The sequence below is a fragment of the Scyliorhinus torazame genome, chromosome 24 (genome assembly GCF_047496885.1).
Source record: "Scyliorhinus torazame isolate Kashiwa2021f chromosome 24, sScyTor2.1, whole genome shotgun sequence".
Lineage (NCBI taxonomy): Eukaryota > Metazoa > Chordata > Chondrichthyes > Carcharhiniformes > Scyliorhinidae > Scyliorhinus > Scyliorhinus torazame.
The window spans coordinates 10,560,525-10,572,290 of record NC_092730.1 but is presented as its reverse complement, the minus strand read 5'-3'; the positions used below and the strand labels follow the sequence as shown (position 1 = coordinate 10,572,290).

Below are 11,766 nucleotides of genomic sequence, written 5' to 3'. Positions count from 1 at the left end.
AGGGTCAGTACTGAGGGAGCGCCGCACTGTCAGAGGGTCAGTACTGAGGGAGTGCTGCACTGTCAGAGGGTCAGTACTGAGGGAGTGCCGCACTGTCAGAGGGTCAGTACTGAGGGAGTGCCGCACTGTCAGAGGGTCAGTACTGAGGGAGCGCCGCACTGTCAGAGGGTCAGTACTGAGGGAGTGCCGCACTGTCAGTGGGTCAGTACTGAGGGAGTGCTGCACTGTCAGAGGGTCAGTACTGAGGGAGCGCCACACTGTCAGAGGGTCAGTACTGAGGGAGTGCCGCACTGTCAGAGGGTCAGTACTGAGGGAGTGCCGCACTGTCAGAGGGTCAGTACTGAGGGAGTTCTGCACTGTCAGAGGGTCAGTGCTGAGGGAGTGCCGCACTGTCGGAGGGTCAGTACTGAGGGAGTGCCGTCACTGTCGGAGGGTCAGTGCTGAGGGAGAGCCGCACTGTCAGACGGTCAGTGCTGAGGGAGAGCCGCACTCTGGGAGGGTCAGTGCTGAGGGAGAGCCGCACTCTGGGAGGGTCAGTGCTGAGGGAGAGCCGCACTCTGGGAGGGTCAGTGCTGAGGGAGAGCCGCACTCTGGGAGGGTCAGTACTGAGGGAGAGCCGCACTCTGGGAGGTCAGTGCTGAGGAGAGCCGCACTGTCAGACGGTCAGTACTGAGGGAGAGCCGCACTCTGGGAGGGCTGTCTTTCACACACTCTGGACGGGGGTAAACGGTCCCCGGCCACGATCGCCGATTCTGGTTTGCACCGACGCCCCACACCAGAAGTGGATAATGATTTTAAACTGTCCTTACCTCCTTAACCTGGTTCCACACATCCTGTTCGAGGGAGTTGACCTCGAGAGGCGGGAGGGTGAATTTGAAATAGGGACGAAGGTTTTTGTAGATGTAGATGTAGGGTCCGGAGGCCACTGCCACAGCCGGGGTCCGGGGCTCGTTCGTGTCCATTAGGAAGGCGACCACTCCTGTCGGCAGATCGATCAGGGTGTGCTCAGACAGCATGGTGATTCCCTTGTACACCTTCAGTTTCATGTTGTAAAGTCCAGTGCCCAGGTCACCCACAATCAGCTACACCAACACAGAAACACAGCCCACTGCAGTTACACAGTGTAGACGGAGCTTTACTCTGTATCTAACCCCGTGCTGTACCTGTCCTGGGAGTGTTTGATGGGGACAGTGTAGAGGGAGCTTTACTCTGTATCTAACCCGTGCTGTACCTGTCCTGGGAGTGTTTGATGGGGACAGTGCAGAGGGAGCGTTACTCTGTATCTAACCCCGTGCTGTACCTGTCCTGGGAGTGTTTGATGGGGACAGTGTAGAGGGAGCTTTACTCTGTATCTAACCCCGTGCTGTACCTGTCCTGGGAGTGTTTGATGGGGACAGTGTAGAGGAGCTTTACTCTGTATCTAACCCCGTGCTGTACCTGTCCTGGGAGTGTTTGATGGGGACAGTGTAGAGGGAGCTTTACTCTGTATCTAACCCCGTGCTGTACCTGTCCTGGGAGTGTTTGATGGGGACAGTATAGAGGGAGCTTTACACTGTATCTAACCCCGTGCTGTACCTGTCCTGGGAGTGTTTGATGGGGACAGTGTAGAGGGAGCTTTACTCTGTATCTAACCCCGTGCTGTACCTGTCCTGGGAGTGTTTGATGGGGGACAGTGTAGAGGGAGCTTTACTCTGTATCTAGCCGTGCTGTACCTGTCCTGGAGTGTTTGATGGGGACAGTGTGGAGGGAGCTTTACTCTGTATCTAACCCCGTGCTGTACCTGTCCTGGGAGTGTTTGATGGGGACAGTGTAGAGGGAGCTTTACTCTGTATCTAACCCTGTGCTGTACCTGTCCTGAGAATGTTTGATGGGGACAGTGTAGAGGGAGCTTTACTCTGTATCTAACCCTGTGCTGTACCTGTCCTGAGAATGTTTGATGGGGACAGTGTAGAGGGAGCTTTACTCTGTATCTAACCCTGTGCTGTACCTGTCCTGAGAATGTTTGATGGGGACAGTGTAGAGGGAGCTTTACTCTGTATCTAACCCTGTGCTGTACCTGTCCTGAGAATGTTTGATGGGGACAGTGTAGAGGGAACTTTACTCTGTATCTAACCCCGTGCTGCACCTGTCCTGGGAGCGTTTGATGGGGACAGCATCGAGGGAGCTTTACTCTGTATCTAACCCTGTGCTGTACCTGTACTGGGAGTGTTTGATGGGGACAGTGTAGAGGGAGTTTTACTCTGTATCTAACCCCGTGCTGTACCTGTCCTGGGAGTGTTTGATGGGGACAGTGTAGACGGAGCTTTACTCTGTATCTAACCCCGTGCTGTACCTGTCCTGGGAGTGTTTGATGGGGACAGTGTAGAGGGAGCTTTACTCTGTATCTAACCCCTTGCTGTACCTGTCCTGGGAGTGTTTGATGGGGACAGTGTGGAGGGAGCTTTACTCTGTATCTAACCCCGTGCTGTACCTGTCCTGGGGGTGTTTGATGGGGACAGTGTAGAGGGAGCTTTACTCTGTATCTAACCCCGTGCTGTACCTGTCCTGGGAGTGTTTGATGGGGACAGTGCAGTGGGAGCTTTACTCTGTATCTAACCCCGTGCTGTACCTGTCCTGGGAGTGTTTGATGGGGACAGTGCAGTGGGAGCTTTACTCTGTATCTAACCCCGTGCTGTACCTGTCCTGGGAGTGTTTGATGGGGACAGTGTAGAGGGAGCTTTACTCTGTATCTAACCCCGTGCTGCACCTGTCCTGGGAGTGTTTGATGGGGACAGTGTAGAGGGAGCTTTACTCTGTATCTAACCCCGTGCTGTACCTGTCCTGGGAGTGTTTGATGGGGACAGTGCAGTGGGAGCTTTACTCTGTATCTAACCCCGTGCTGTACCTGTCCTGGGAGTGTTTGATGGGGACAGTGCGGAGGGAGCTTTACTCTGTATCTAACCCCGTGCTGTACCTGTCCTGGGAGTGTTTGATGGGGACAGTGCGGAGGGAGCTCTGTAAAGTTGAAATCCTTCTCCGGGACAGAATTAACACAATTTAAGAATGACCACAATCGTTGCCAATGCTCACACCTCAATGATTAAGCAGAAATAAAGTTCCCGCACCTTATTCTCGCCATCTCCATGAAGGTCTGCGAGCACTAGTGAAGGAAGAGAGACCTTGTTAGTAGCTCATTCCCTGAGGTTTTACATCTCTCTGCACCATCCAATTTTGACGGACAGACACTCGTACACAATCGCAGCGCTCTGCATCAGGGAGAGGGGAATATGGGCGAATCGCAGACGTTTTCCAGGAGATTTTCCCCAGTGTTGTTCAGTCATTTAACGAACAGAAACCTGAGGACGTGAGCCACCTACTGGCCAGAGTGAGTAACTGAATTGTGACAGTTTACATTGCAAATGAGAGAGGATGATAAATTTCAGCCTCCTCCCTATCTCTGTAACCTCCTCCAGCCCCTACAACCCTCCCTATCTCTGTAACCCCCTCCAGCCCCTACAACCCTCCCTATCTCTGTAACCTCCTCCAGCCCCTACAACCCTCCCTATCTCTGTAACCTCCTCCAGCCCCCTACACCCCTCCCTATCTCTGTAACCTCCTCCAGCCCCCTACAACCCTCCCTATCTCTGTAACCTCCTCCAGCCCATACACCCCTCCCTATCTCTGTAACCTCCTCCAGCCCCTACAATCCTCCCTATCTCTGTAACCTCCTCCAGCCCCTACAACCCTCCCTATCTCTGTAACCTCCTCCAGCCCCGACAACCCTCCCTATCTCTGTAACCTCCTCCAGCCCCGACAACCCTCCCTATCTCTGTAACCTCCTCCAGTCCCTGCACCCCTCCCTATCTCTGTAACCTCCTCCAGCCCCCACAACCCTCCCTATTTCTGTAACCCCCTCCAGCTCCTACAACCCTCCCTATCTCTGTAACCTCCTCCAGCCCCTACAACCCTCCCTATCTCTGTAACCTCCTCCAGCCCCGACAACCCTCCCTATCTCTGTAACCTCCTCCAGTCCCTGCACCCCTCCCTATCTCTGTAACCTCCTCCAGCCCCCACAACCCTCCCTATTTCTGTAACCCCCTCCAGCTCCTACAACCCTCCCTATCTCTGTAACCTCCTCCAGCCCCTACAACCCTCCCTATCTCTGTAACCTCCTCCAGTCCCTACAACCCTCCCTATCTCGGTAACCTCCTCCAGTCCCAACAACCCTCCCTATCTCTATAACCTCCTCCAGTCCCTCCCCATCTCTGTAACCTCCTCCAGCCCCTACAACCCTCCCTATCTCTGTAACCTCCTCCAGTCCCTACAACCCTCCCTATCTGTAACCTCCTCCAGTCCCTACAACCCTCCCTATCTCTGTAACCTCCTCCAGCCCCTACAACCCTCCCTATCTCTGTAACCTCCTCCAGTCCCTACAACCCTCCCTATCTGTAACCTCCTCCAGTCCCTACAACCCTCCCTATCTCTGTAACCTCCTCCAGCCCCTACAACCCTCCCTATCTCTGTAACCTCCTCCAGCCCCTACAACCCTCCCTATCTCTGTAACCTCCTCCAGCCCCTACAACCCTCCCTATCTCTGTAACCTCCTCCAGCCCCTATAACCCTCCGAGATCTCTGCGTAAACAGACAGCGCACCTACCCACGCAGGAGGAGAAGGTGTAGAGGTTGGCCACTGGGTCATAATGGGCATCCAGCCACTTCTCACTGGACTCATTGCTGTCAACATAATAAGAGAATCGTCAACGAGCTATCAACAAAGAGCAAAGAAAAGTACAGCACAGGAACAGGCCCTTCGGCCCTCCAAGCCCGTGCCGACCATGCTGCCTGACTAAACTACAATCTTCTACACTTCCTGGGTCCGTATCCCTCTATTCCCATCCTATTCATGTATTTGTCAAGATGCCCCTTAAACGTCACTATCGTCCCTGCTTCCACCACCTCCTCCGGCAGCGAGTTCCAGGCACCCACTACCCTCTGTGTAAAAAACTTGCCTCGTACATCTACTCTAAACCTTGCCCCTCTCACCTTAAACCTATGCCCCCTAGTAATTGACCCCTCTACCCTGGGAAAAGCCTCTGACTATCCACTCTGTCTATGCCCCTCATAATTTTGTAGACCTCTATCAGGTCGCCCCTCAACCTCCGTCGTTCCAGTGAGAACAAACCGAGTTTATTCAACCGCTCCTCATAGCTAATGCCCTCCATACCAGGCAACATTCTGGTAAATCTCTTCTGCCCCCTCTCTGAAGCCTCCACATCGACTGTTAAATATACAAATGTCAATTAGAGAGAGGGGGACCGGCGAATGCTGTCTAGCCCCCCACCCCAATTAAAATTCTGGGGTATAGGGCAGCACGGTGGCGCAGTGGGTTAGCACTGCTGCCTCACGGCGCCGAGGTCCCAGGTTCGATCCCGGCTCTGGGTCACTGTCCGTGTGGAGTTTGCACATTCTCCCCTTGTCTGCGTGGGTTTCGCCCCCACAACCCAAAGATGTGCAGGGTAGGTGGATTGGCCGCGCTAAACTGCCCCTTAATTGGAAACAATGAACTGGGTACTCTCAATTTTAAAAAGAGTCTGGAGTATGTCACCCTAAGAGAGGCTAACTCAAGCCAGTGTGAAGCACCCCCAGGCTGCTCAGCATTTAGGTCATATCCTGTTTAAATAATTGGTAATCTCGGTGTCGCAGAGTTAAGAATGACAAGTCTCCCCCTGACCCGCTCCTGTCCCTCTCAGATTCCAGCTCCCTGTTTCTCATCCAGGTTCCTCCATTTCGATCACACTTTCGTTCGGACTTTTGTCCGTCTGCTGTTCCACGTTTGAGACCCTTCCCCGCGCGTGTACTTTCTCTACTCTCTCCCTGCCTCGCTCTCCCTCCCGGACGTGCCGCCACTCCCGCTGCGGGTATCAGACGGAGCGAAGGTGACGGGTGGTGGTGTCGGGTGAGAGACGAAGTGGAGGTGTCAAGAGATCACGGTGGGCAGCGAGAAGTCACAGGAAGGGGGCACTGGTCAACGAACAGGGGGCAGAGCGGTCAAGGGGGATGGGGGAGCGGTCAAGGGGGATGGGGGAGCGGTCAAGGGGGATGTGGGAGAGCGGTCAAGGGGGATGTGGGCGAGCGGTCAAGGGGGATGTGGGCGAGCGGTCAAGGGGGATGGGGGGAGCGGTCAAGGGGGATGGGGGGAGCGGTCAAGGGGGATGGGGGGAGCGGTCAAGGGGGATGGGGGGAGCAGTCAAGGGGGATGGGGGGAGCGGTCAAGGGGGATGGGGGGAGCGGTCAAGGGGGATGGGGGAGCGGTCAAGGGGGATGGGGGGAGCGGTCAAGGGGGATGGGGGGGAAGAGAGCGGTCAAGGGGGACGGGGAGAGAGCGGTCAAGAGGGATGGGGAGAGAGAGCGGTCAAGGGGGTTGGGGGAGGGAGCGGTTAAGGGGAATGGGGAGAGCGGTCAAGGGGATGGGGGGAGAGAGCGGTCAAGGGGGATGGGGAGAGAGCGGTCAAGGGGGATGGGGGAGAGAGCGGTCAAGAGGGATGGGGGGAGATAGCGGTCAAGGGGGATGGGGGAAAAGAGCGGTCAAGGGGGATGGGGGAGAGAGCGGTCAAGGGGGATGGGGGAGTGCGGTCAAGGGGGATGGGGGAGAGAGCGGTCAAGGGGGATGGGGGAGAGAGCGGTCAAGGGGGATGGGGGAGAGAGCGGTCAAGGGGGATGGGGGAGAGAGCGGTCAAGGAGGATGGGGGAGAGAGCGGTCAAGGGGGATGGGGGGAGAGAGCGGTCAAGGGGGATGGGGGAGAGCGGTCAAGGGGAATGGGGAGAGAGCGGTCCAGGGGAATGGGGGAGAGAGCGGTCAAGGGGGATGGGGGAGAGAGAGCGGTCAAGGGGGATGGGGGAGAGAGCGGTCAAGGGGGATGGGGGAGAGAGCGGTCAAGGGGGATGGGGGAGAGAGAGCGGTCAAGGGGAATGGAGAGAGCGGTCAAGGGGAATGGGGGAGAGAGCGGTCAAGGGGAATGGGGAGAGCGGTCAAGGGGGATGGGGGGGAGAGAGCGGTCAAGAGGGATGGGGAGAGAGAGCGGTCAAGGGGGATGGGGAGAGAGAGCGGTCAAGGGGGATGGGGAGAGAGCGGTCAAGGGGGATGGGGAGAGAGCGGTCAAGGGGGATGGGGAGAGAGCGGTCAAGGGGGGAGAGAGCGGTCAAGGGGGATGGGGGAAGAGAGCGGTCAAGGGGGATGGGGGAAGAGAGCGGTCAAGGGGGAAGAGAGCGGTCAAGGGGGATGGGGGAAGAGCGGTCAAGGGGGAAGAGAGCGGTCAAGGGGGATGGGGGAAGAGAGCGGTCAAGGGGGATGGGGGAAGAGAGCAGTCAAGGGGGATGGGGGAAGAGAGCAGTCAAGGGGGATGGGGGAAGAGAGCGGTCAAGGGGGATGGGGGAAGAGAGCGGTCAAGGGGGAAGAGAGCGGTCAAGGGGGATGGGGGAAGAGCGGTCAAGGGGGAAGAGAGCGGTCAAGGGGGATGGGGGAAGAGCGGTCAAGGGGGAAGAGAGCGGTCAAGGGGGATGGGGGAGGGAGCGGTCAAGGGGGATGGGGAGAGCGGTCAAGGGGGGGGAGAGCGGTCAAGGGGGAAGAGAGCGGTCAAGGGGGATGGGGGAGAGAGCGGTCAAGGGGGATGGGGGAGAGAGCGGTCAAGGGGGATGGGGGAGAGAGCGGTCAAGGGGGATGGGGGGAGAGAGCGGTCAAGGGGGATGGGGGGAGAGAGCGGTCAAGGGGGATGGGGGGAGAGAGCGGTCAAGGAGGATGGGGGAGAGAGCGGTCAAGGGGGATGGGGGAGAGAGCGGTCAAGGGGGATGGGGGGAGAGAGCGGTCAAGGGGGAAGAGAGCGGTCAAGGGGGATGGGGGAGAGAGCGGTCAAGGGGGATGGGGGGAGAGAGCGGTCAAGGGGGATGGGGGAGAGAGCGGTCAAGGGGGATGGGGGGAGAGAGCGGTCAAGGGGGATGGGGGGAGAGAGCGGTCAAGGAGGATGGGGGAGAGAGCGGTCAAGGGGGATGGGGGAGAGAGCGGTCAAGGGGGATGGGGGAGAGCGGTCAAGGGGAATGGGGAGAGAGCGGTCCAGGGGAATGGGGGAGAGAGCGGTCAAGGGGGATGGGGGAGAGAGAGCGGTCAAGGGGGATGGGGGGAGAGAGCGGTCAAGGGGGATGGGGGAGAGAGCGGTCAAGGGGGATGGGGGTCAGTGTGGGGGTTCAGGGGTCTGAGAGGGTCACGGGTCGGTGGGGAGGGTCAGGGGGTGCTGATGGTGATGCTGGTGGGGGGGCGGGGTCTCTCTCACTCACGTCTCCCTCCCCTGAGCCCCGGCCGAGGCCATCACCGCCCGGCTGGGCCCCGTCGCCAGGGCAACGGCGCTTCCGACCCGGTCCCAGGTCAGCTTCCGGCTCCTCCCCGGATGACTTCCGGTCCCGCCTCCATATCCGGTCCCTTCATCGCTGTGCACTTCTGGTCCCGCCTCCCCTTCCGGCCGGTTTCCTGTCCGGCCTCCATATCCGTCCCCCACTGATTTCCGGTTTTCCTACTCTAGCCTTCCCCTGGCTCCCTGGCGTCCGCACAGACGTTCCGCCCTGTCTCTGCTGAACCCAGATGGGGTTTTTATGGGGAGGGGAGGGCTGGGTTCAGGGTCGGGGTGGGGGGGGGACTGTGGGTGGGAACCGTCACCCCGTTTCCTTCCTCCACCCCCAGGCATTGGGACGGTGGCTTTTCCTGATGTGTTGCCATCAGCCAATCCCCCCGGGCCTGTCAGGTGGAGGGCCATTCGGCCCTTCAAGTGGCTACTGTCCCCTCGGAATGGGCACCCCGACCGGCCCCGCTCTCCCCCCACCCCCCATGTCCCATCGCCGTAAACCCATAACCTCACCGAATCGCAGAAGAGGCCATTCGGTCCATTGAGTCGGTACTAGCCCCTTGGATCGGGCAACCCACCCGACCCCGCTGCCCCCATCCCTTTCCTGTAAACCCGTGACCCCACCTAACCTCACCGAATTGCAGAATCACAGAATGATACGACGCAGAAGAGGCCCTTCGGCCCATCCAGTCTGCTCTGTCACATGACAAACACCTGATCTGTCTCCCTAACCCCGTTTGCCAGCACTGGGCCCACAGCCTCGACTGTTATGACGTGCCGAGCGCTCATCTAGTTACTTTTTAAAGGCTTTGAGGCAACCCGCCTCTACCCCCCTCCCAGGCCGCACGTTCCAGACCCTCACCACCCTCCGGGTAAAAGGTCTTTCCTCAACTCCCCCTTAAACTTCCTGCCTCTCACCGTGAACTTGTGTTCCCCTCGTAACTGACCCTTCAACTGAGGGGAACAGCTGCTCCCTATCCACCCTGTCCATGCTCCTTATAATCTTGTCCACCTCGATCAGGTCGCCCCTCAGTCTTCTCTGTTCCAGAGAAAACAGTCCGAGCCTATCCAACCTCTCTTCATAATTACAATGTTCCATCCCAGGCAACATCCTGATGAATCGCCTCTGCACTCACATCCTTCCTATAATGTGGTGACCAGAATTGCACACAGTGCTCCAGCTGTGGCCTCACCAAATGTCTATACAGCTCCAACAGGACCTCCCTGCTTTTGTAATCTATGCTTCAATTGAAAAAGGCAAGTGTCCCATATGCCTTTCTCACCCCCCTATTAACCTGCCCTCCCGCCTTCAGAGATCTATGCACAAACACGACAAGGTCCCTTTGTCCCCCAGGACTTCCCAGTGTAGTTCCATTCATTGAATTTTCCCTCGTCACATGACTCCTTCCGAAGTGGATCACCTCACACTTTTCAGGGTTAAATTCCATCTGCCACATTTCTGCCCATTTGACCAACCCGTCTGTATCTTCCTGTCGCCCAAGGCACTCAACCTCACTGTTGACCCCCTGGCCAATCTTTGTGTCTCCTCACACGCCACCCTACGCATATTTGGACACTAAGGGGCAATTTAACGTGGCCAATCCCCCCCAACCTGCACCTCTGTGGGCTGATGAGCAATGGGTGACAATTTGAATTTTAGTGATTGTTTTTGTTTTTGTTGATTTGATTTATTGTCACATGTTCCGAAGTTCAGTGAAAAGTATTTCTCTGCGGCCAAGGGAACGTACACAGTACGTACATAGTAGACAAAAAGAATAATCGACAGAGAACATTGACAAATGTCACATCGACAAACAGTGATTGGTTACAGTGCGGAACAAGGGGCCAAACAAAGTAAATACATGAGCAAGAGCAGCATAGGGCGTCGTGAATAGTGTTCTTACAGGGAACAGATCAGTCCGAGGGGGAGTCGTTGAGGAGTCTAGTAGCTGTGGGGAAGAAGCTGGTCCTATGTCTGGATGTGCAGGTCTTCAGACTTCTGTATCTTGTGCCTGATGGAAGGGTCTGGAAGAAGGCAATGCCTGGGTGGGAGGGGTCTCTGACAATTCAGTCTGCCTTCCTGAGGCAGCGGGCGGTGTAGACAGAATCGATGGGAGGGCGGCAAGCTTGTGTGACGCGTTGGGCTGAGCTCACCACACTCTGCAGTTCCTTGCGGTCTTGGGCCGAGCAGTTGCCACGCCAGGCTGTGGGTGACACTGAACCTGGTTGTGAACCGTGAAGGTGACGGTGCGGAACCTCCAGTCGGACGCAAAAAAAAAAGAATCGGGTGAGTCTAAATTTTAAGGAACAAAACAAACTTCCAGTTGGACAAGTTGGTCGGTGGGGGGCAGCGGAATTCCAGCTTGGAGGAGTGTGAGACAATGCTCTTTGGTAGGAATAACAGGGAGGAACAATTCGATTTGGGGTTCCTGAGGAGGTGCAGGAGCAGAGGGGACAGATCACTGATGGCAGGACAGGCGGTAAAATATAAATGTTGCTACGGTCCAACTCAATAGTCTAATCCCGCTACCCCGCCATAGCCTTTGATCCCTTCGCCCTCAGTGCGATATCTAACTGCTTCATGAAACCATACAATGCTTTTCCCTCAACTACTTCCTGTGGTAATGAATTCCACAGGCCCACCCCTCTCTGGGGGAAGAAATGTCTCCTTATCTCTGTCCGAAATGGTTTACCCAGAATCCTCAGACTGTGACCCCCGGTTCTGGACACCCCCCACCATCGGGAACATCCTTCCTGCATCTACCCTGTCCGGTCCTGTTAGAATTTTATGAGAGCCGCCCTCATTCTTCTGAACTCCAGCGGGAACAATCCCAACCTCGTCAATCTCTCCTCGTCCGTCAGTCCCGCCATCCCTGGAATCAGTCTGGTAAACCTTCGCTGCCCTCCCCCGAGAGCAAGAACATCCTTCCTCAGAGAAGGAGACCAGAACTGCTCACAATACTCCAGGTGTGGCCTCACCAAGGCCCTGTACAATTGCAGCAACACATCCCTGCTTCGATACTCGAAACCTCCCGCAATGAAGGCCAACATACCATTAGCCTTCTTTACCGCCTGCTGCACCTGCATGCTTACCTTCAGCGCCTGGTGCATAAGGACACCCAGGTCCCGCTGCACACTCCCCTCACTCAATTTACAACCGTTCAGGTAGGAATCTGCCTTCCCATTTTTGCCTCCAAAGTGGATAACCTCACATTTATCCACATTATACTGCATCTGCCATGCATTTGCCCACTCCCTCAACCTGTCCAAATCCCACTGAAGCTTCTCTGTATCCTCCTCACAGCTCACCCTCCCACCCCAGCTTGCTGCCATCTGCAAATTTGGAGATGTCACATTTAGTTCCCTCATCTACATCATTGATATATCTTGTGAATAG

At 56.6% G+C, this 11,766-nt stretch overlaps 1 protein-coding gene across 1 annotated transcript; it reads right to left on the bottom strand.

The window, feature by feature from the left end:
• Positions 1–794: 794 nt before the first annotated feature.
• LOC140400090 (BBSome complex member BBS1-like) lies at positions 795–8,429 on the bottom strand. The gene is made up of 4 exons (XM_072489564.1): positions 8,308–8,429; positions 4,637–4,713; positions 3,105–3,139; positions 795–1,082 (listed from the first exon to the last, which is right to left on the bottom strand). The coding sequence occupies exons 1-4, from the start codon at positions 8,337–8,339 to the stop codon at positions 795–797; spliced, it is 432 nt and encodes a 143-aa protein (XP_072345665.1). The 5' UTR covers positions 8,340–8,429.
• Positions 8,430–11,766: the final 3,337 nt, after the last annotated feature.

What these genes read in the sequence shown, in the direction of transcription:
- LOC140400090 (XM_072489564.1), bottom strand. Translation starts at nt 8,339, where the DNA reads ATGGCCTCGGCCGGGGCTCAGGGGAGGGAGAC. An exon ending in GGGGCTCAGGGGAGGGAGAC is followed by an intron (nt 4,714 to 8,307) that starts GTGAGTGAGAGA and finishes TTATGTTGACAG; the next exon opens with CAATGAGTCCAGTGAGAAGT. An exon ending in CACCTTCTCCTCCTGCGTGG is followed by an intron (nt 3,140 to 4,636) that starts GTAGGTGCGCTG and finishes TTCCTTCACTAG; the next exon opens with TGCTCGCAGACCTTCATGGA.